Raw genomic sequence first — 24,278 nt, 5'->3', positions numbered from 1 at the left:
TGCATAAGTGGCAACTGACCGATATAGCAAGGCTGAGAACAATCACGACAATTTGTAATATAGTTTCTGTCATTCTGGGTTTAGGAAGTTGAGCCAGTTGTTGAGTCTTGCACAGATGTAACATTTCATCAGTTGGCTTCATTTCGCATATCCTGGGGTTATCCAGGCAGTGAATTCGCAGCAGAACATCGAACAGGGTAGAACTAGGAATCCAACCATGTGAGCTTCCGGCAAGGGTGTTAAGAAATTTCTAAACCTCATAACTATTAATTAATTAAGTAATCATTTTATTTGTATGCCACCTTTCCATAGTTAAAAACCATGCTCAAGGCGGCTTACAATATGAAAAAAATGTGCATATTTTTTAAAAAAAAAACATAACAAAAGTGGTCATAAACAATAAATAAAACTCATCAAAAAGTAAACAACCAAATAGAACATTTCCCACATAACTCTAAAAAGATATAAAAATAAAGATACAAAAAATTAATATCAACAACACCCCCTCTCCCAACTAGAGAGAAGAATATGAGGAGAAATCTTGGCAGAATTGCTATGTGTAGAGAGAGAGGAGAGAGAAAGAGAGATGTCCCACATTCGAGTACATTATCCCACTGAAATCAGCAGGGCTTAAAAATCCTGGATCCTGAACCAATCGAACTGATTTGGGATGACCTGTGCTTTGGCTAGAGTTCAATTAATTTTGATTGCAATTCTTAAATCCACTTACCCTTGGAGTAAACTGCATCCAACCCAAAGAAAGGATGCCCCCCCCGCCCCCGCTTAGAACTACTGATCTTTTTCTCCTAAGCTAATGCAGGCAGATCCATTTGTGCAACTCGAGTTGTGGTTGTTTTCTGTTATGCTGAGGAACAGATCCAGCCAAGCTTGTTACCCTCCCCCCCCCCCCCAGGCACAAAGAAAGGGTGCCCTAACAGGAACTCTGAGAAAATCTCCTATCTAGTGGAATTTGAATTCAGTCTCCACTGCAAGGGAGGTATCTGTTCTGCTTGTTGGGTTTGAGCTCCGAAATACCATAAAGGACAGGGCCTCTTCCCATTAATAGTGCCTCTCAGCCTGTGCCAACTGCATTCCCCCATTCATGAAAGGCAGTGCCTCTGCACATGTGCAAAGTAACCCTTTCACCAGCAATTAATGGAAGAAAGCGCCTCTGAGCATGTATGAAGTGCCGTTCCTGGCAGTTAATAGACGATAATGCCTCTCTTCATATGCGAAGTTCCTTCCCCTTGCGGTTAATAAAAGAATGTGCTTCTGAGCATGTGCAGGGTGCCTTTCCCTGCAACTAAAGTTTCAGCTGATTACATCGCCATGGTGCATCAGTTCAAGTTCACGACTCTCTCTTTTCTCCCCCCCCCCCCTTGGCTTCAGGACAAGTATGAGATGTACTCGGTGGAAATGGAGAAACATCCTGGTGGTGAAATGGATGTCAAGATCAAGAAGAAGATGAAGAAGGGGGAAAAGAAGAAAGAGAAGTTGGAGAGTATGAAGAAAGAGATGGATGTGGTAAGTTGGGGTGGCTGAATGCTGATTCAGACGTTCTCTTATTCCCTGAGACAGAGGAGCAACAGAGGAAAGAGCCTCGCACTTGTTATCTGGAAAGGCAACCTGGTGACTTGGCAAAGGGTGCAGGTTTAAATCTCTGCTCAGGTCAGGTGACCTTGACAGAGATGGCTGCTGCTTTAAGGGGGTGGGGGGTCCTTTCTGCTCTGAGGGGCCCCTGTAGGCTTACCACTGAGCCTCTTGGGCTTGCCGATCAGAAGGTCGGCGGTTCGAATCCCCGTGAGGGAGTGAGCTCCCGTTGCTCTGTCCCAGCACCTGCCAACCTAGCAGTTCAAAAGCACACAGTGCAAGTAGATAAATAGGGAAGGTAAACGGCATTTCCATGCGCTCTGGTTTCCATCATGGTTTTCTGTTGTGCCAGAAGTGGCTTAGTCATGCTGGCCACATGACCCGGAAAGCTGGCTGTGGACAAACGCCAGCTCCTTCGGCCTGAAAGCGAGATGAGCGCCACACCCCAGAGTCGCCTTTGACTGGACTTAACTGTCCAGGGGCCCTTTACCTTTTCTCTCTTTTTTTACCTTTTATGTGGTAGCTGTGAGGCAGCAGCAGCTGCAGACAGTCGCTGCCACCCAAGATCCCTTTCCCTCCCGCCTCTGAAGTCACTCTCTCTTTATTTTGGGTCTGCTTTCCCTTTTAGGATGATCACCAGCTGTCCATAGAAGACCTGGAGCTCAAGCATCGGACCAGCGTCTCCAAGGTGATGCCCGCAGCTTTAAAGAACAATCTGAGTGTGGTGGCGTATTATTGTCAGGGGTTGCAACTAGTCCTCCAGATCTGAATGTTTGCGCACCATCTAGTGTTGAAACAAAATATTACAGGGATTTCAAAAATGCGTCCAAAATGTCAAAATTCATATTCAAAGGGCATAGTACCTCACATCAGTGGCATATTCTGCTTCTTCTTTTTTTCTATTTTCTATTTCTATTTTTTATTTTGACAAAGTAATAATCATAAATAAATAAGAATAGAAATGTGCACCCCCGCCCCCGACCATTCCAACCTCCCAAAATTTCAACACCTCTTGCAATGGTTTGACCCCTTTCCGTTTTAACAGTACAAATTCTACAAACAACTTCCATATTTCCTCAAAATCATTTCTCCTGTATATTCCCCATCTTACCTTAATGGCACATGTTTATTGATCATTTATAGCTATATCGCCACACCTCTTTAGAACATTCTCCTATTTTATATTCTGCTTGCCCCTTCCACTTCCTAGCTATCATAATCCATGCCGCTGTCAATAAATTTGTGAGCGAGTCCTTCATAGCCTGCAAACCTTCCACCCCATTGTAAATTGATACTTATGCTACCTCTGGACTTTATATTATGCTTCTTAAAGAAGAAGGAGTACTTAAACTATCCAACTAACTTTATTTCCAAGACAATTCAATTTCAGTTTCAATTTGTGTTTTCTTTTGGCTAAAAGTCCCAGCTCTTCTGGCAAATATTGAGCTACTGTGTCAGAACTTTTAGAAACACAATCCGTTTGAAAACAGTTATTTTGCCATATTGAGATTTGATCTCAAGGTGCATTTTTCCCCCAACTATGCATTTTTGTAAAAGAAAAGTTGAAGAAGCTTTCCCACCACCACAACCTGCATTTGCTTTCATGCTCTCTTTGGAAGGAGCTTTAGAGTCTTGGGAGTAAACGAACATAAGAACAGCCTGCTGGATCAGGCCAATGGCCCATGTAATCTTGCATCCTGTTCTCACAGCAGCCACCCAGATAGCTGTGGAAAAACCCGCAGGCAGGACCTGAGCACATGAGCCTTCTCCCCTCCTGTAGCTTCCAGAAACTGTTGATTCAGAAGCATTACTGCCTCCAACTACAGCACAGCCGCCAAATGGGCTTTGGGGAGTGTTGTGTATTCCGTGGTCTGCGTTTGCCTGAGCTTGAGTCTGCATTAAGGATTCTGAGCTCCTGTGTTCTGATTTGATACACATTGTCCAATCAAAGAACATTTCAGGATTTGGGCCTCTGCCATTGGCCATTAAACTCTGAGTTGCGATTCGCAGTCTGGAAGTTTAGACAGCCAATCATGTTGGGAGTGGGAGTGGCCCAGGCTTTGCCCCTGTTTCGCAGTTATGTAGTTCAACAATGGTTCTCGTCTTCTGTCTTGCCTCATGGGAACCCACCTACACTTCAGGGAGGTAGCCTTTTTGGACCCAAATATTTGTGAGCGTCAAAGCAGAGGACAAGCTTGGGATTGTCTATGCCCCAAACTTGGGATTGTCTATGCCCCAACTCCAGTCCTGGGGGGGGGGGAGCATTTCTAATGGTCCTTCCTCCCATTCTCTCTACTTCCAGGGCCTAACCAGCACTGTGGCAGGAGAGATCCTTCTTCGCGATGGCCCCAATGAGCTGAAGCCCCCCAAGGGCACTCCTGAGTATGTGAAGTTTGCCCGTCAGCTGGCCGGGGGGCTGCAGTGCCTCATGTGGGTAGCAGCCGCCATCTGCCTCATTGCCTTCGGCATCCAGCTCGGGCAAGGTGACCTCACCAGTGCAGACAACGTAAGTGCCTAAAGCAGGGCTGAGAGAAGCTGTAGGCCCTCAATGTGTGACTGGACTACAACTCCCATCATCACTGAGCTTTGGCCATCCTGGCTGGGGCTAATGGGAGCTGGAATCCTATGACACCTGGAGGGCCCTGTTGTCCGTTCCCCTCTGCATCTCTGACTTAAAGGATGCTAGGAGGAGGACACAGTGGCGAGAGATAAAACTGGTGAGCGAAAGTTTGTGAGGTTCAGGTCACCCAGCAGTGATGCTCCAATAAATGCGGAATTTTAAAATGGAAACTGAAGGCGTAACAGCTGCTGGAGTGACAAAATACTACAGAAAGGTCATAGGCTCTTTTTTGCTTTCTTTCCCATATAGCTATACTTGGCTATTGCTCTCATTGCTGTTGTGGTCGTGACCGGCTGCTTCGGCTACTATCAGGAATTCAAAAGCACCAACATCATTGCGAGCTTCAAGAATCTAGTGCCACAGGTAAGGGGAAAGTTCCTGGGTACCTGCTGTTGCAAATGTGGCTGAAGGCAGTGAAGGATCAGGCCAGGTTTCTATGCAGGTGTGCACACACAACCGCAGATCAGGCTCTTGTATTTTGTAGGAGTGAAACTGGCAATTCCAAGTTCTTGATTTTACATTTTAATGAAAAATAGCCATGGAGACTAGAGGAATGTAAGAGGGAGCATTTGATCATTTCTACTCCTGCTGCACCCAAATAGTTGAAAGAAAGAAATCACAGCTCAGCAGCAGACCTCATGCTTTGAGTGCTTTCTTCTGTAGTCAGTAACTTATTTTGTTAAGAACAATTAAATGAGGAAATTGAGAGTTCCCCGACATCTATTTATCTTTTGGGGAAGGGTTTCTGTTAGCATATGGAAGGAAGAATTATTAATTGCACCAAGCAGGAACCTTAAACTTGTTTTTATCCTGTATTTTATTTTGCGAACAGCCCTGAAATCTTGTGATGAAGGGCTGATATAAATCTAATTAATAATAATAATAAGTTTGATCCCAAGCATCTTCAATTAAAGGGATGAGGCAGGAGATGCTGATGGATAAACTGTGAGATTACTACAAGACACCTATGGACTGTGGCTAATGTCATGAGTATTCAGCTTCAAACACCAGCAGTGGGAGAACACCGGAACCAGAATAAGCAGTAATGTGTAGACAGCCTTGGCCGGGCAGCAAATTACCAGCCAGTGCTACTATTTCAGCAGAGGTAGCAGGCTCACATACAGTGCATTACAATAGGTAAAGGTAAAGGTAAAGCACCCCTGGACAGTTAAGTCCAGTTAAAGGCAACTATGGGGTTGCAGCGCTCATCTCAATTTCAGGCCAAGGGAGCCGGTGTTCGTCCACAGACAGCTTTCCGGGTCATGTGGCCAGCATAACTAAACCGCTTCTGGTGCAATGGAACACCGTGATGGAAACCAGAGCGCATGGAAATGCCATTTACCTTCCCGCCACAGCAGTACCTATTTATCTACTTGCACTGGCATGCTTTCAAATTGCTAGGTTGGGACAGAGCAACGGGAGTTCACTCCGTCACGGGGATTCAAACCGTCAACCTTCTGATCAGCAAGTCCAAGAGGCACAGTGGTTTAGACTACAGCGCCACCCACATCCCGCATTACAATAGTCCCATTTGGAGGTGTGGTTTGATTTATCAAGGTGTGGTTTGATTTATAGGTTTCCAAGTTTTAACTCTTGTTCCTCCCGACCACAGCAAGCCACAGTGATTCGAGATGGCGACAAGTTCCAGATCAACGCCAATCAGCTGGTAGTGGGCGACCTGGTAGAGATCAAAGGGGGAGACCGAGTCCCAGCAGACATCAGGATTATCACCTCTCAAGGCTGCAAGGTATATAAGACCTTTTTGGGGAATGGGGAAAAGTCTAAATGAAACTTACTTTCTCACAAGCTTGTGCCTCTGCTGCCCTCTCCTGGATGAAGCAAACCATAAAGTCTGATTTGTTTGCCTGGGGAGTAGATAAATTCAGGAAGACAAGGCTACTGTTATAAGAATTTCAATGTCTCAAATACAGAATAAATATTCATAAATGCACATATCTAAATATATGAACCATGTGTCTGAAATAGTATGGGAGAGCAATCCTGGAGCCATTTTGACTCTCCCAATGACTTCAAATATTCCTCTGCAGTAAGGGAGGCAAATGGGGAAAGGCTGTCCATTGTCTTTTCGCTTGCAAATCCCTTCTTAAGGGCGTATTTGTGTATGAATAGGGTGAGCCTGTGACCTGGATTCAGGAACTAAAGTATTAACCATCACAAAAGAATGGCCAGGCTGCCAGGTAATGCAATCAGTGACCATTATCAGGTATCCTGGCAGGCAGGATTTCTGCTGTAGACGGTCTCCTCTGCTGTAGACCACCTTCTTCTGTGATGGATGTATGAAGTTTTTGGGGGGTTGTCTTGGGCTACAGGGTGGGCAATTTCAAAAGTCTATATAAGGGCTTGCGCACCATTGTTCTGGCTTCCTCCTCCCTCCTGCATGTGGTGAGTGGGGACCCTATTGCAACAGTTCCTTGAATAAAGATTAGGCTTACTAGCCGCTTTGTTTCTCAATATACCGGTACTTTGGTTGGCTTCTGTTGTTTTCTCCTACCAATAGGGGGCTCTATACAGGCTCCGGAATACCCCATAAAGGAAAGGGAGCAGTTTTTCTTATAACACTACCAATGGCTACAACGTATGATGGCTATGTACCACTTCCACTATCTGAGGCAGTACGCCTGTTGCTGGAGAAAGACAGTGAGAGAAGGCTCCAACCTTGCTTGGGGACTTCCCAGAAGTATCTGGTTGGCCACTGTGAGAAGAAAGTGCTGGATAAGATGGGACTTGGGTCTGATTCAGCATGGTTCTTCTTGAAATATTCAGTGGGAAGGGAGCTGACATGTTACTTGGCCACTTGCAATACAGCGGTACCTCGGGTTACAGACTCTACTAACCCAGAAATAGTACCTCAGGTTAAGAACTTTGCTTCAGGATGAGAACAGAAATCGTGCGGCGGTGGCACGGCGGCAGTGGGAGGCCCCATTAGCTAAAGTGGTACCTCAAGTTAAGAACAGTTTCAGGTTAAGAACGGACCTCCAGAACGAATTAAGTTCTTAACCTGAGTTACCACTGTATGGGAATCCTGATAGCCACTTCTACGCAGTTGCAGCAGAGAAGCACAGCGCTTCACCCTTCCCCTTCTCCTATGCAATTGCAGCACAGTGCTTCCCCCTTCCCCCACCAGCCGCTTTTACCTAAACAAATCCCTCCCTGCCAGCAGATTTTCACCTATCCAGATGTCCAGACTCACCTGTTCATTACAAGCACAGAGCTTGTATCCAACTCAATTCTGCTCAGAATACACCCACTGAAATTGATGGGCCTAAGGCGATGGTGTCCTTTAATTTCCAAGGGTCTACTCTGAGGCTAACGAACATTGGATAAAACCCACCTTTCTGGAATGCCGGGTTGGAGCAGGAGAGTAAATTTCAGGGAGGAAAGCGAGGGGTAGAGAAGGGCTTTTGATATTAATATCAATATTCATTAGTCCCTTTTCTCACAGAGTGGCACAAAACAAATTACATTTATAAAACCAAGGGAGAAAGCAGTTATGCAGATATGCCCCTCTAATAGAGGCCACCATGCCACCTTTCAAATTAAGGAGCAATGCCCAGATAAAGAGAAAAATATTTGCCTGTAACGTAAAAGTACATAAAGATGTTGTCAGGTATGCCTCCATGGGGAGAGCGTTCCACAAGCAGGGGGCCACCACTGAAAAGGCCCCTTCTTGTCTCCCATGGAGAGGGCACACAAAGAAGGGCCTCAGATGATGATCTCAGTGAGGTCCATGTCAGTTAATGTGGGGAGAGGCAGTCCTGTGCCGTTCCGTGACAAATAGCCACATGCATGAATCACGCTTCTCTCTCCCATCCAGGTGGATAATTCATCTCTGACTGGGGAATCAGAGCCTCAGACAAGAGCCCCCGAGTGCACCCACGAGAGCCCCCTGGAAACTAGAAACATTGCCTTCTTCTCTACCATGTGCTTAGAAGGTAGGAAGGTGTCTGAGTGTGTGTGAATGGGTGGGCAGTGTGTGTGTGTGTGTGTGTGTGAGAGAGAGAGAGAGAGAGAGAGAGAGAGAGAGAGAGAGAGAGAGAGAGAGAATAATGTGTGTTTGAATGGAGTGCATATATCTATATTATGGTCCTACTTACTCTGGGTTTTGGCCCTGCCCACTGCCAGTATGCAGTCCATGACCACTTTCCTTGAGGGCCCTCATCCTGAGTGAGGCAGTGGGAGGACCATTAAAAGCTGCTCAACCATTGCTGCTTCCCGTGATCTACAAAGCTAGCAGGGCCTGGTGCAAATCCACACAGAGTCTTTACAAATGGTTTCCCATTGTGAAGAACGCACTCAGAGGGGCCTGGCCATCTGGACACGTAAAGAAGTTGGGGGGGGTCCACATTTATGAACCCGTACCAGCTCTGTTTATCTCCCTGTGTCCTCTCAGGCACAGCCACGGGTATCATCATTAACACTGGGGACCGTACCATCATTGGGCGCATAGCCAGCCTGGCTTCGGGTGTGGAGAATGAGAAGACGCCCATTGCCATTGAGATAGAGCACTTTGTCGACATCATTGCCGGCCTGGCCATCTTCTTTGGGGCCACCTTCTTTGTGGTCGCCATGGTGATTGGATACCCCTTTCTTAAGGCCATGGTCTTCTTCATGGCCATTGTGGTGGCATACGTCCCCGAGGGCCTTCTGGCAACTGTCACCGTAAGTATCGCTCTCCCTTGGTTTTAGGGCAGGGGTGGGGAACCTGTAGCCCTCAACATGTTTCTTTTGTCTGTCCCGAATCTTCCAACATTCAGCTTCAGTTGATGTCTCAGAGCTACAGATTTATGAGAAAGAGAGAAAGCTAAATTCCCCCTATCCACTTTCTTCATACTATGCATAATCTTCATAGATTTATCATGCCCCTCTTGTTCACTTTTAACAAATGTTGAGTACACGCTATTCCTTTGAAGCACATTCAAAGCAAATTTTGCCCCTCAAGGAATTCTGGGCATTGTAGTTTGTCCAGGGTTGCTGGGAATTGCAACTCTATAGGGATAAACTACAATTCCCAGAATTCTTTGAGGGGAGAAATGTGTTCCAAATGTGATTTAGTGTTATAGTGTGTACACAGCTCCAAACATGGTAACCTTTCCTTCATTATATGTATTTTCAGCTGAAGTTTTCTACATTTCCATCTCTCTGTCTTTGTCTCTCTCTCTCTTCATAGGTTTGTCTTTCCCTCACAGCCAAACGCCTGGCCCGGAAGAACTGTGTGGTGAAGAATTTGGAGGCCGTTGAGACGCTGGGCTCAACTTCTGTCATCTGCTCTGATAAAACAGGGACTCTCACTCAGAACCGCATGACTGTCTCCCACCTTTGGTTTGACAACCAGATCCATACAGCGGACACCACAGAAGATCAGTCAGGTGCAGAGTCTGGGCTTCACAAGTGCTGGGCCAGAGGCACTTGTGTCCGAGAGACTAATGGATAGGGTTGGCCAGGAAAGGCAGCGTCAATTGATTTAAATCAGGGATGAGAAATATGTGTGTTGGCTATTGATGGAGGCTGGTCCATTAGGGTGAATAGGGCACTGCTCCACCATCTTCAGTCTTCTCTCAGTCAGCCCCCACCTGCCTGCCTTCCTACTTAGAACCAGTCCAGCAGGTGGCCATGGCTGTCAGCTCCCTCCTCCTCCATCTCTATTTTGCCCTATTTTGCTCTATTTTGCCAGTAGGGAAGAGAATGGGGACAAAACTAGAATTGGCTAGCTCTGCCTACCATTGGCTCTGGTGCCATCTACTGTTGGCCTCCCATCCTTCCAGCCTACCAATGCCAATAGGCACCTGCTACCCAGCACAACCAGTCATCTCCAAACACAACCAGAAACTTGCTCCTTGATGTCAGGAACCACCATGCAATGTCACCATGTCAATTGTTATTTTAATGTAACAGTTGGTCTCCCCAGGACTCTTGGGTAAAGAGTAGGGACCACAGGCACCTCAAAAAAATCAATAATATCTGAACTATAATGGACACCAATACATCAGTTCGTTAGAATCATTAAATGCTTTCATATGGGTGAAAGCAATCCTTTGGATAACTTGGTCCTAAGCCATTTGATACAGAAAAAAAACTATTAGTGTCACCTCCTCTCACTCAGTCTCATTTTGTGCCTTCCAGGGCAAAGTTTTGACCAGTCCTCTGAGACGTGGAGAGCTCTCTGCAAAGTGGTGAGCCTCTGCAACCGAGCCTTTTTCAAATCAGGCCAGGATAGCGTGCCTGTCCCAAAGGTAAGGAAGAGCAATGGGATATGGCTGGGATACGTTTCTGCTAGTAAATGTACACAATGCAGCAATTTAGCTGAAGCTAATGTTTCAAATAGTAATTTTAAAAATATTTGCTTAAAATAATAATATACTTTGTAATTAAAGCAAGATAAGCGAGTTAAAGAAAACACATCCTTGGGTTAACAGCAACAACAGCAGCAGCAACAACAACACTACAACTACACACATCAGGCTGGTACAATAAAAATAGAAGCCTTTAAACACAGAATAAAATAAAAGCCATTACTCTCATGGGTGGAATGAATCTTAAGGAGGAATAATGTCATATATTATTGAATCAACCAAATCCATCGATAAGCAGACAGAGGCACTGTTGAACTATTATTATTTATTCCATTTGTGAATTGCTTCCCATAAAATATCCTGAAGTGATTCACAATATAATACTGTATATATATAGAGGGGGAGGGAGGGAGAGAGAGAGAGAACACTACAAACCCCATCATCCATAACCTGCTTGGCAAATGCTCAGGGACGATGGGATTGGGAAGTGTCCAACAGCACCCAAGGACCCAGGGTTGGGGGGCGAGTGCATCTCTGGCGCTTGATTGTGTCAAATCAAGCCTGGAGGAGCCTGCACCCTGCCCACCAATCCTACATGTGTGGCAATAGCAGGACGGTGCCTTCTTATTATGCTCAGAGACTCTTCCATCTCCAGCCAATCTGTAAGTAAACTTGTCAGTCCCTTTTGTGGAGAAGGTGTCTCTAGATCATCAGGGCTGGTCCTAAAACGTGCCTTTTCTCTCCTCACCCCTGAAATGGCGCTGCATTTCAGCTGTGCTGACCTATGTCCATTTTCCCTTTGGCATCCGACCCCAGCGGATCGTCATCGGAGACGCCTCGGAGACGGCCTTGCTGAAGTTCTCCGAGATCACCCTGGGCAACGTGATGGAGTACCGGGAGCGCTACAAGAAAGCCTGCGAGATCCCCTTCAACTCCACCAACAAGTTCCAGGTTAGCTGCTGACTCCGCTCCGGAGGGCTGACTAGGCCTTTGCCAGCCTCAGCCACCCATTGGCCCAGTTCTCTTCTGTACTCACCAACCCTACTTGGCACCCTCCTTGAGGGCTTTTGCCTGCCTGCAAAGCAACCTTCATCTCTGAGAATGCCTCTTGATGGCGTGGATGAAGGATAGGAAACATTTACATGGGTTGCTGTTCCTGGTTTTGCCTCAGACCCTCCCCCCCCCCCCGGCGCCACTGGCATGCGGCCCCCAGAAGGTTGCTTTGAAGGGAATGTGGCCCTCAGTCTAAAAACAAAAAAGGTTTCCATACCTGTGCTAGGGTGCCAAGGTGGTAGAGTGGACTACATCGCTTCAGAATGCAAGGTCGCATTTTTGAATTCTCCTCATTGGGGGATGCTTGTCTTTTTTGTTTTGTTTTTCACATGCATTCAAAAATGGAGAGAGCTACCCACATCCTGAAGCGGTGCAGTCTACCAGTTCCACTGTCAGTGTGTACCATTAGTTCATTTTGGACTCTGGATTTTGAATAGCAGTGCCTATGACATCACTTACTTCAACAGGTCGTAAGCCCACCCCTCGCGTTTGGGGGAGATCCTTCTTCAGAATGGGCCCCCCAAAGTTCTGCTCTGATGGCACCGTTGTCTGCCATGTGCCCAGACTAGGCCCTCAGTCCCACTCTCCTCAATGAAAGGGCAAAAGAAAGGAGGCTAAAACACAGGGTGTGTTTTTATGAACGAGTCCTCCTGACTCTCCTGCTCCCTCTCCTCGCTCCAGCTGTCCATCCATGAGCTTGATGACCCTCGAGACCAGCGCTACCTGATGGTGATGAAAGGAGCTCCCGAGCGCATCCTGGAACGGTGCTCCACCATCATGATCAAGGGTCAAGAGTTGCCCCTTGACGAACAGTGGAAGGAGGCTTTCCAAACAGCTTACATGGACCTTGGCGGGCTGGGCGAGCGTGTACTAGGTAAGGAGGGAGGTGTGTGTGTGTGTGTGTGTGCGTGCGTGCGCGCTGTTGGTAGAACTTGGGACCTGATAAAGGCCAGGTCTGTATTCTGAGGTCCCATCAGAGCCAGCTGTATAGATTTGAGGGAACACTTAGCAAAACGCTCTCTCCCTCTCGTGGATTTTCTCAGTGTCATTGCTCTCAGGAGTGACATAGAGCCCCCATTTCACTCTCCCACAATGGCCTGAGGTGTTGGAACGTCAAAGGGCATTGTGGGGAATGTCAATGACAGCTCCAAGCCGCCCAGCACCCATCCTGAGAATGCCCGGTACTTGTGCTGATCCTTACAACTGGCGTGAAACACAGGGTGCCGCCTTGTACTGAGTTGGACCATTGGCCCATTTAAGTCAGTATCATCTACACTGACCGGCAACTGCTATCCAAGTTTTTAGATAAAGAATCTCTCCCAGCCCTTCCTGGAGATGCTGGGGATTGAACCTGGGACCTTCTGCATGCAAGGCAGTGCTCTGCCCCTGAGCTATGACCTTCCTAAGCAAGTGTCCAATGAGACCACAAAGGTAGGAGGCCAGGAGGCCAGCAGTAGGTGGAGCCAGAGACAACGACAGGCCAAATTCCCTGTGTTTGGTTGTTAAACCACTCTGGGAATTGTAGCTCTGTGGGGGAATATAGGGGTTTCCGAACGACTCTCAGCATGCTTAGCAAACTACAGCTCCCATAATTCTTTGGGGGAAGCCATGACTCTTCAAAGTGCATAGTGCTTTCCATGTATGGTGTGGATGTGGCCCAATTATTTCTAAATGAACATCTCTACATATTATCAATTGCATTTCCACCCTGCTCCTTCCTTCCAAGGGTAGCACACAACCTAGTAGTAAAACAATACTGAAAAGGATAATATTACCATATGCAGATTATATGCATATCCATGTCCTCTTCTTTGGTGATGTGTTTCCTCTTTTTCTGACGATGCCTCTAAGTGTTCACCCTTGGCAGAGGCCTCACCGTGATTCTCTCTTTCACCACAGGCTTCTGCCACCTGTACCTTCCCCAGAGCGAGTTCCCACGCGGCTACAACTTTGACAGTGACGAGATGAACTTCCCCACCAGTGGGCTCTGCTTTGCAGGCCTCATCTCCATGATTGATCCGCCCAGAGCCACTGTGCCCGACGCCGTCATGAAATGCCGCACTGCTGGCATCCGGGTATGCTGCCAGCTGTTCCGGGATGTTTCTGGCTCCGTTGGAAGAACTAACAGCAACCAAGAGGGCCGGCCCTATCGTTAGACAGAGTGAGGTCACTGCCTCAGGTGGCAGATGCTGGGAGGAGTGGCAGCATTTCACCTGAGATTGTGTGACATTCCCCTCTGTTGGAGGGCAGGACACAGTCTGTTCTGCACCCGCACTATCCTGTCACCAGTATTGAAGTTAGGCCAGTGTTTTTCAACCTTTTTTGGGCAAAGGCACACTTGTTTCATGAAAAAAATCACGAGGCACACCACCATTAGAAAATGTTAAAAAATTTAACTCTGTGCCTATATTGACTATATATAAAGTAATTCTCTTGAATTTTTCAATTTTTCCCACGGCACACCAGGCAACATCTCGCGGCACACTAGTGTGCCACGGAACAGTGGTTGAAAAACACTGAGTTAGGCAGCCTTTCCCAGCCTTGGTCCCCCGGATGTTGTTGGACTACAACTCCCATCAGCCCCAGCCAGAATGGACCAATGGTCAGGGATGATGGGAGTTGTAGTCCAACATCTGAGGATTCGAGGCTAAGAAATACTGGAATAAGATTCACCTGCCAGTTCAGCCAGCTTCTGGTTGTGGAAATGGGAGGCATGCAGGGGGGGCACTATCTTGTTCTTCACTACAGCTGCAAAATGTCTTAAGTCATCCATAGTAACAAGCATCTTGGCGAAAAATAATAATTTACATTTTGTATGGGCAATAGGGATGATATCTCTAGTGGTCGTTAGTCATCTATATAGAGTTGCAGTGGTGTGTAGCCAGTGTGGGTTAGTGGTCAAAATGTCAGACTTGGACTTGGGAGGCCAGAGTTCAAATCCCCACTCGGTCATGATGAACCTCACTTGGGCCAAGCCTGCAACACAGGGTTGTTATGAAGATACAACCGGGGGGAACCATGTGTGCCACCTTGAGCTCCTTGGTGGAAAGGTGGGATAAAAACTTAATAATAAAACCAACTATCATTAAAGAATTAAAATATAAGTCCCAAATATAAAATGATGCGATTCTGATTCACGAGGAAATATTTTTGTTTCGTTTTTAAGGTCGGGCCTGACATTAAAACCACATGTATTTCCTACCCTCCCTTGAGAGAAACTAAGAGACTGTGACTGAGCCAAGGTCAGCTATCCAAATAGCTTTATGGATGAGCTAGGATTTGAATCCAGGACCCCCATCTGCACCATACAATATCATACCACTTTAAACACTCATTGGCTTCCCCCAAAGAATCCTGTAGCTTGTTCAGGGCCTTGAGGGGTGCTAGGCGACCCCTATTCCCCTCACAGAGCTGCAATTCCCACAACCCACTCTGTGAATTATAGCTTTGTGGTGAGGAGGAGCATCTCCTAGCATCACCCTTAACCAGCTACAGTTCCCATGACTCTTTTGGGAAGACGTGACAGTTTAAAGTGGTCTCATTGTGCTTTAAAGGTATAGTGCAGGTGCCTCCCCCCCGAACCTAGACCAACATTCTCATCAGCATTTTTCAGTCAGGCTTATTCGATCTGTGCTGATGCAACGGAACGGCCATTTTGAACCACTGCCCTGTCTTCTCCAGGTGATCATGGTGACAGGAGACCATCCCATCACTGCAAAGGCCATTGCTGCCAGTGTGGGCATCATCTCTGAGGGCAGTGAAACGGTTGAAGATATTGCCACCCGCCTGCGCATTCCCGTGGAGCAGGTCAACAAGCGGTGAGTATCTAAACACAGAGAGATTTGCCTCAGAAGCAGCGTGGATTTGATTTAAATCAAATCGATTTAAATCACTAGTCAGTAAGACTTGATTTAAATCATTTTTTTACAGAAAGGCTCGTTCTTGCTGGTATAGCCTTCATATTTACAACCAGATGAAGGTTTCATTTTTGGAATAATACATTTTCAGAGTAGTTTTTACAGTTATATCAAAAATTACTGATTTGGTTGTACTATTAGAAATACAAAGGCAGAGATAATTATGAAATTATTGTGAGCTTTAATAAGTTAACTGTTTATATTAGGTCAACTTTTCTGCTATACTTTATTGGAAGGAGAAAAATAATCGTTTCCTTAAAAGCAATTTAAACAATTTATTTAACTCAAACAATAACATTATAGCATATGTATCCATGTTTGTTAACTGATGTGGTTAAAGACTGAGTTTTAGCACACATGAAAAACTTAAAACAAATTCTTATTTCCTAATGAATAGCCTTTGGACTATAATGTAACTTAAATAGAAAACTATCTTTAGAAAGATTTTTCATCCAAAAGCATTTTATTTTAAAAATCTGATTTAAATTTTTAAAAATCCAATTTAAAATTTTAAAAATCTGATTTAAAAAAATAAAAATTAAAGCATTGATTTTTATCCACCCTGCTCAGAAGCACCCCGCGGTGCAGTTAGGTGACTTTTGACTTTGGGTATAATAGTCACCATACAGGAGGAAGTTCTACAGAGGGTCACTACCTTCAAAATGTGGTAAGCCAGCCGCACTGAAACAAAGGAAGGACAGAGTTGTGTTTGTCTGGCATTGAAACCACCAACTCTACGTCTTGTTGTAGCTGAAGAGAGGCTCTCATTTGAAAACTTGAGGCTCTTTATTTATACCAAAATAAATTGTCTCACCACTTCTAGTGCCCATGAATCACTCAGGGCAGATTTCAGCAATGTAAAATTGCAGGACCATGTAAAATGGAAAGTGTTTTGCAACTATACAAATCCATAAAATACGCATTGAAGACCCAATTGAAACAACAGTGGCATTGATCACACGTCAAAATGAACTTAGCAGACAGAAGGCTGCTGAAATAAGAATGTCTTGACCAGCCAGCAAAAAGGCAATCAGAAAAGGGCCCACCCATGCCACTTTTCCCACAATTATTGGTGCCGCCACTACAAAGGCCCTGTCTATGTATGTGACCCTTTCTCTGCTTTGACATGCAGGGACGCCCGAGCATGTGTGGTCAACGGGGGCCAGCTGAAAGACATGGAGACTGAGGAGTTGGTGGAGATCCTCAAAATGCACCCAGAGATGGTCTTTGCTCGCACCTCCCCACAACAGAAGCTCATCATTGTGGAAAGCTGTCAGAAATTGGTAAGGGGCACAAAACCCTAACTGCAGAAGGTATTGTGGCCACGGTGAATTTGGATCAGCTGTTTCATACGATTATCATTCCCTCCATTTCCAGTCTCCAGGCATGAGCGTTGATGGTTGTGCATAAAAAATATCACTACCTGTGTAACAAGACAAAGCACCTCAAGGTGTGCAGAAGTACAAAAAAACTTTAGGAGGGGAAACTAAGCTGTCCAGGGTGTGTGGACAGCCCAATGAGAACTGAGCATGCTCAGTCCACATGGAATGATAGCTGACTTTGGATGGGGGGAGTGGAATGGAATATCCTGGCTGGCTGGAACTCCATACGGCAACATTTTGTTGCAGGTTCCATCTGTAGATCCCTGAATGAGCCCATCCAGACATCCTTTCTATTGCACGTTAGTGATGATTTCTGCTCATAATGTCACACACAATCCCACTTTCAATACTGTTTGTGCCTGCAAAAGCTTTGGGGGCAGTCACACTGCTTCGTTGCCAATCGCTGCGCATCCTGTAACTTACTGCTGCAATCCTGTAACCTTTTATATAAAAAATGTTCTGGTTTGGTTTCCTCCCACTTTTGTTGCACTGTTTCTGCTCAGGACAGCAGGAAATGTGGGATCACTGGGGAAACATAAAAGAACAAACGAGAGTGGGATAAATCCACCACGGACACGCTAAGATCGTGTCACGGATGTATTAACAGCATGCCCCAGCAATAAAACACCCATCTGCAGGAGGAGGCCCATGTCTCTCTCTCTCTCTCTCTCTCCTTGTTCGCAGGGTGCTATTGTGGCAGTAACAGGAGATGGGGTGAATGATTCCCCAGCGCTGAAGAAAGCTGACATCGGTGTGGCAATGGGCATTGCCGGATCGGACGCAGCCAAGAACGCTGCTGACATGATCCTGCTGGATGACAATTTCGCCTCCATCGTCACTGGCGTCGAGCAAGGTCTGTTCTTGGGAGTCTGTGGCACAAGGGGGCGGGTTAGTGCCCTTGGGTCATATATCAGCATCTGATGGTGGCAATTTCGTGTGGGAAGGTAGGTGCCACCACCGAGAAGACCCGCTTCCTAAGTGTCAGAAGGTGGCATTCCACTACTCATGGAAAAGCCAGCAGTCCCTCCTCCGGAGATCTTAGCAATTAGCCAGGGATGTCTAAAGGGGTCTACTAGATATGCATGAACCCTGATTGTGTGTCATGCAAGAAAGCAGAAGATTTTACCATTTAGGGGCTGGGTGGTCACATAGCAAGCTGATACTGTGTTCTGGGAAGCTGATGAGAACACAGTGCTGTGCCTGCCCCCTTCCTGGACAGCATCATCCTCTTGCTATCACTATGACAACAAGGCTCACTCTTTGAGATGCTGATGAAAGCATTTAACTGGTCAGCTAAGGCCAATTTCCTTACAAAGAGGCTGGTCTGACCGGCTCAACAGCTTCATCTGTTAGATTCCAAACTTTGCTGGACACAGAATCACAGGCCTGGAAGAGTTTGGATTTGATATCCCGCTTTATCACTACCCTAAGGAGTCTCAAAGCGGCTAACAATCTCCTTTTCCCTTCCTCCCCCACAACAAACACTCTGTGAGGTGAGTGAGGCTGAGAGACTTCACAGAAGTGTGACTAGCCCAAGGTTACCCAGCAGCTGCATGTGGAGGAGCGGGGACGCAAACCCGGTTCACCAGATTACGAGTCTACCACTCTTAACCACTACACCACACTGGCAGATAACATCCAGAAAAGTTTGGTGGAAGGAATCCCAGCTCAACAACAGGAGTCGTCCATTAAACCCACCGCCATCTTTTTTTCATTCTTTTCTTCCTTTCAGGGCGCCTGATCTTTGACAATCTCAAGAAATCCATCGCGTACACCCTAACCAAGAACATCCCAGAGCTGACGCCCTATCTGATCTACATCACTGTCAGTGTCCCACTCCCCCTGGGTTGCATCACCATCCTTTTCATTGAACTGTGCACAGACATTGTGAGTGGCCAACACCAATCCAGCAGAGGCTCTTTCCCAGGGCTCCTTGGTCTTGTTACTGATGCCCCCGACTCCAAAAAAAAAACAAAAAAAAACCCTATCTCATCTCTCTTCTCAGTTCCCCTCAGTTTCCCTGGCCTATGAGAGGGCTGAGAGCGACATCATGCACCTGAAGCCACGCAACCCTCGACGGGACCGCCTGGTCAACGAAGCGCTAGCGGTCTATTCCTACTTCCAGATCGGTGCGTATTAGAGCTGGAAGGGGGGAGCCTAGAGGTTAGAAAGCGGGGGGGAGCAAGCGATGTTGCGTGAGACAAGGCAGGGAAGCCTAGGTGGGCTCCATGTGGAGTGGAGTTTCTATAGGGAGTGGCAAGGAATTGGCTTAGATACCTGCCCCCATCATGCCTTATCCCGTGAGGCCACCACATGGGGAGGAGAAAGGCACATCATCTGAGCAGTGATGGACGGTTGTTCAGTGGCAAATTCAGAAGCGCAGGATCCGTTCGTGATGATCGCAGCCAGGCTCCCTCACAGCCATGCCCCTTCTGAAATTATACAACCTTCTAAGATTATAAATAAACATATAATTATACAATAATAATTTGGGATCCACTGCAGACATCCGTGCAGATCTCCGCGGGACACCTTTCATCTAGATCGGTTTCCCAAACTTGGGTCTCCAGCTGTTTTTGGACTACAATTCCTATCATCCCTGACCAGTGGTCCTGCTAGCTAGGGATGATGGGAATTGTAGTGCAAAAACAGCTAGAGAGCCAAATTTGGGAAACCCTGCTCTAGATCTACTATTTTCTGTGCAAGTGCATGCAGGGTAATGATCTGAAGCAGCTCTTCTTTCAGAGTGACTAAAGTTGCTGTTTTTCCATAAAGGTCAACTGTATGTTCCAGAACTTGCACACTGTTCTCTTGAAACTGAAGTGCCTTGTTTTCAGTGCTCAGCTTTGGAGCATACAGAACAACTTCTCCTCCTCGGCTTTCTTCCCACATGCCTTCTCTGGGTTGACTCAAGGAACCAATCCTCTGTGAGCAACTCATCTCCTTTCACTCCGATTGTTTCCAATCAGTAAGAAGGGTGGTAACACTTATTCTCAGTGGCTTAAAAGCTCCCCTTTCGTGCTGATTTGGGTGGCCCTGGAACTCTGGAGAAAGGGATGCTGCCAAGACCCTGCTGCAGAAATGGTAGCAGGTCCACGACCCTTCCCAAAACCCCAGGCCCACTACACCAGGCAGGCAGGTTGGCAATGCTTGGGGGCAGCTTGAGTCATGGGGGCAGTGGCTCCATGTGCTCTAATGGACCAGCCTTTGGCATTGGCCGCCCACTGACACAAACTCCCCTGTGCCTCCCTGCCACACAGGAGCCATCCAGTCCTTTGCCGGCTTCACCGACTACTTCACCGCCATGGCCCAGGAGGGTTGGTACCCGCTGAAGTGTGTGGGCCTTCGGGCAGCCTGGGAGAACGACCATATCCAAGATGTTCAGGATAGCTACGGACAAGAGTGGGTGAGTGGAGGAGACATGCTGCTTCTGGCATCCAGGCAGGATGGCCAGGTGTCCTGCTTTGTTAGGGATAGTCCTGTCTCTGAAAGGCTGCCCCGTTTAAAGACAAAGAACCATGAGGAGAACAAGGGTCCTGCAGCACTTAGCCAGCTTACTGAGGAGGCAGAAAGAACACCGTTGATTTGCTACGATGCCTGTGTTCTACCTTGGGTTGCACTATATCTTCCAATTTTACAATTCTATGATTCTGTAACTCCACTGCTAGAAATCACAGCTGCTAGAAATCACAGTGTGATGAATGTGGCCCACAATGTTTGATTGAATTATCAGTTAAATTACTATTTAAAACAACAACTTTAAATTGCCCTAATCAGGCAGGAATTTTGCAGCTGTGTTTGGAGAGATAGAGTAGGTTTAAAGCATCAAGGTTTGCCCTTGATCCTGTCAGGTGCAGCTAATCACTAAAATCATATATAGTATTTTATCAGTGGTGGTTGGTGCCCTTGAGGACTGGTAGGGCGTAAGGCAGAGAGGCCAGCAGTAGGTGGAGCCAGAGATCCAATGGCAGGCAGAGCCAACTCATTCTGGTTTTGTCCTCCTCCTCCTCCTCCAGTTCCACATGAGGCAGCACTGGGACCGAGCAGGAGGCACACCAACACCTAGGGCAGGTTGCACATAAGATGGGAGGCAGGAGGGGGGGGGGCTTCAGGCAGACTGAGGTTGGTGGGGCAGTGCCCCGTCTGCCTGAATGGAAGTGCTCCCCCTGTCATTTATTGGAATGACTCACAAAGGAGGCAGCATAGCCCATAGTAGGGAGTTGCAGCCCAACAGCACGTGGAAGGCCACAGGTTCTCCATCAGGACCCAGATCCTGTGTAGGGAATGAGAAGCCCAGCCTTTCCCTTGCAGGAGGCGCCACTGGGCCCCCTAGGCTGGTGAGTACAGCTGGTGCAGGGAGAGAGGGTGGAAGATGGCCAAGCATCACTCCGTCCTCGCTGGTCGATTCTTCCCACTTGCAGACTTTTGGGCAGCGCCTGTACCAGGAGTACACCTGCTACACCGTCTTCTTCATCAGCATCGAGATGTGCCAGATCGCTGACGTGCTCATCCGCAAAACACGACGCCTTTCTGTCTTCCAGCAGGGATTCTTCCGGTACGTGGCAACCGAATGAATCTCCAAGCCAAACATGGTTCTGTGATATACAATATGCTGCATCTTCTGTTCTTGTAACAGAAGTTATTGTGATAGAAGCACCCTGCCCCCATCTCCCCTCAATCATGCTACCTATTTTGCTGGAACCAAGAGCAGCCATAGGTCTTCCTATTCTCCACCCACCCTGAAACACCCCCTTCCCTTTTCAGGAACAAAGTCTTGGTGATAGCCATCGTGTTCCAGCTCTGCCTGGGCTGCTTCCTCTGCTACTGCCCTGGGATGCCCAACATCTTCAACTTTATGCCTATAAGGTAAGACCTCACATGCCTCCATGGGGCAGATTTAGCCCTCCACTCCACTCCAAAAAAAGAAACCCAGTGGAGGATACTCTGTAGAAGAGAGCAGGGCAGCTGGATCTAATAAAGCTAGTGGGCTTCTTTGAACTGATGTATCTCAAAAAGCAGTCAATGGAGAGCCATCCAGATGTTGTTGGTCAGCATCACCCCTGACCATTTTGCTATGCCAACTGGAGCGGATGTCCGGCACCTCCAGATAGATGGAGCAAGGTAGCCTGACTTGGTATGACTTAGGAAATCACCTTGTACAGAGTTGTGACGCCACCACTTAACTCACCCATCCAGCTCACCTTCCTAATTCTCCACGCTAGCCTGAAAAGGGGGGAAGCAGATGAGCACAGCCACTGTATAGATAGGGCTCCCTTTCATTCAGCACCATGGACAGCAGCCCAGCAGCTTTGTTCTGCTAGTGGAAGCATCTCCTAGGGCCTAGGCCAGCAAAGGGCAAATTGAGCTCTACTGGTAAATCTGGTTAATTTTTAGATTACAGAAGAGATTTCACTCTGTTTTTATTTTGCAACAGTTACCCTTTTTCCAATGTTATTTGCATATTTACAGAATCCTTGAGGGGGGAAATTCTGAAACGTATTACAATAAACACTTATATGTAGCTGGATGGACTCCCCTCCCTTTGTTTGTCCTGCTAGTGATGCTACCTCATTTTGAGGTTGGTTTCCTGTCTTGCCTTGGGCCAACCCAATGTAATGATAACTGAGCTCAGCATTGAACACCCTTCTTCCTGCTTAGATTCCAGTGGTGGCTGGTGCCGCTACCCTATGGCCTTCTCATCTTCGTCTACGATGAAATCCGAAAGTTGGGAGTCCGGAGACACCCTGGAAGTAAGTGACGTGGGCGGGGAGAGAATTCACCTGTTGCAACTGCCAATGTAGACACGACATGTGGGTCTTCAGGCACACTCTCCTGCCCTGTTGTGGCTACTGACCTTTGGGTGAACCTTCTGGTCTTGGTCCTGCATCTGGCGGCCAAAGCAGCACTCAGAACAGCAGGCAGGAATGTGATGCTCCAGCTCCCTGGGCTTTGTGAGGGAAGCCTGCAATGGTCTCTCTCCACGGTCGGAGGCAGTCTGCCTCTGAATTCCTGTTGTAGGACCAGAAGCCATTGGTAGCCTTGTCCTCCGTGAATTTGCCCAATTCCTTTTTTAAAGCCATCTGATTTGGTGGCCAAAACTGCCTCAATGTGGGAGTGAGTTCCATAATTTAACTATGTGCTCCATGAAGAAGTACTTTCTTTTATTGGTCCCGAATCTTCCAACACTCAGCTTCATTGGATGCCCACGAGTTCTAGTGTTAAACTTTTCTTTATCCACCTTCTGCATGGCATGTGTGATTTTATATACTAATCTACAATTTTTACTCACCTTTTATCTGAACGAAGGGCAAGACAGTCAGAACTGACACTGACCTTGGCTGTAATTTTTAAGGAATTGTTCCTCAGCTTGCTTTCTTATCTCCTCCATCCTGTTACTTTTTCCCTCGTTTGTCTTGTTTTTTTAAATCATGAGCCTGTGGGCAGAGGACATCTTTGAAACGGATTTTTGCATGCAGCTGCGAGAGCCTTTTGGGGCCAAAGGATGGGATACAAATGCTGCAAATTAATCGTTAAAATTCTCCCTTCCTCCAGGTTGGTGGGACAAAGAACTCTACTACTAAAGGCGAAGCTTTTTTTGGACGGAGCTTTTTCTCGTTTTCCCTTCCTGTGCAACAGAGACAAGGAAATCAAGGATTTGCGTCTGTCATCAACAACAGTACTGTTGAGCCAAGCCTGCCACATTTCACACCACAGAACCATAGAATCGTAAGGTTGGAAGGGACCCTGAGGGTCATCCAGTCCAACCCTCTGCGATACAAGAATCTCAGCTAAAGAATTCCTGACAAATGGCCACCCAACCTCTGTTAAAATGCCTCCAAGGAAGGAGAGCTCACCACCTTCCAAGGTTGTCTTCCTAATTTTTAGTCAGAATCTCCTTTCTTGTCATTTGAATACATTGGTTCAGGCCCTACTTTCTGGAGCAGCAGAAAACAATCTTGCTCCATATTCCATGTGACAGCCCGTGAGATATTTGAAAGTGGCTGTCGTATCTCCTCTTATCCTTCTCTTTTCCAGCCTAAACATACACAACTCCCTCAACCATTCATCATAAGGCTTGGTTTCCAGACCCTTGATCATCTTGGTTGTCCTCCTCCACACACGTTCCAGCTTGTCAATATTATTCTTAGATTGTGGTCCCCAGAATTGGACACAGTATTCCAGGTGTGGTCTGACCAAGGCAGAATAGAGTGGTACTATTACTTCCCTTGATCTGGACACTATACTTCTGTTGATGCAAACACCTTTAAGATAAAGCTTAAACTTCAGGCTACGACAGTTCCCACTCAGCTACTTTGGGGGAAGATAGCTAGCCCTTCATCAAGAAATGATTTAAGGGTGCTGATGTGCAGAGTGGAGGGAAATTATATATGTATGATTGCAGGTG

General features: G+C 46.9%; 1 protein-coding gene across 1 annotated transcript; it reads left to right on the top strand.

Annotated features, from left to right (window-relative positions):
- Positions 1–1,394: 1,394 nt before the first annotated feature.
- On the top strand, positions 1,395–23,627 carry ATP4A (ATPase H+/K+ transporting subunit alpha). The gene is made up of 22 exons (XM_033158175.1): positions 1,395–1,524; positions 2,219–2,278; positions 3,893–4,096; positions 4,460–4,573; positions 5,823–5,957; positions 8,046–8,163; positions 8,622–8,890; positions 9,399–9,597; positions 10,352–10,461; positions 11,338–11,472; positions 12,256–12,448; positions 13,474–13,649; positions 15,256–15,392; positions 16,624–16,774; positions 17,558–17,726; positions 18,606–18,760; positions 18,879–19,002; positions 20,134–20,279; positions 21,295–21,428; positions 21,638–21,739; positions 22,532–22,623; positions 23,426–23,627. Exons 1-22 carry the CDS (start codon positions 1,402–1,404, stop codon positions 23,452–23,454), a joined length of 3,075 nt encoding a protein of 1,024 aa, XP_033014066.1. The 5' UTR covers positions 1,395–1,401; the 3' UTR covers positions 23,455–23,627.
- The last annotated feature ends 651 nt before the right edge of the window (positions 23,628–24,278 follow it).

This window comes from Lacerta agilis, chromosome 8, assembly GCF_009819535.1.
Source record: "Lacerta agilis isolate rLacAgi1 chromosome 8, rLacAgi1.pri, whole genome shotgun sequence".
NCBI classification, from domain to species: domain Eukaryota; kingdom Metazoa; phylum Chordata; class Lepidosauria; order Squamata; family Lacertidae; genus Lacerta; species Lacerta agilis.
The sequence above is the reverse complement of the archived record's forward strand: the minus strand, read 5'-3'. Positions and strand labels throughout refer to the sequence as shown.

What these genes read in the sequence shown, in the direction of transcription:
- ATP4A (XM_033158175.1), top strand. Translation starts at nt 1,402, where the DNA reads ATGTACTCGGTGGAAATGGAGAAACATCCTGGTGGTGAAATGGATGTC. An exon ending in GTGGAGCAGGTCAACAAGCG is followed by an intron (nt 15,393 to 16,623) that starts GTGAGTATCTAA and finishes TTTGACATGCAG; the next exon opens with GGACGCCCGAGCATGTGTGG. An exon ending in AGTCCGGAGACACCCTGGAA is followed by an intron (nt 22,624 to 23,425) that starts GTAAGTGACGTG and finishes CCCTTCCTCCAG; the next exon opens with GTTGGTGGGACAAAGAACTC.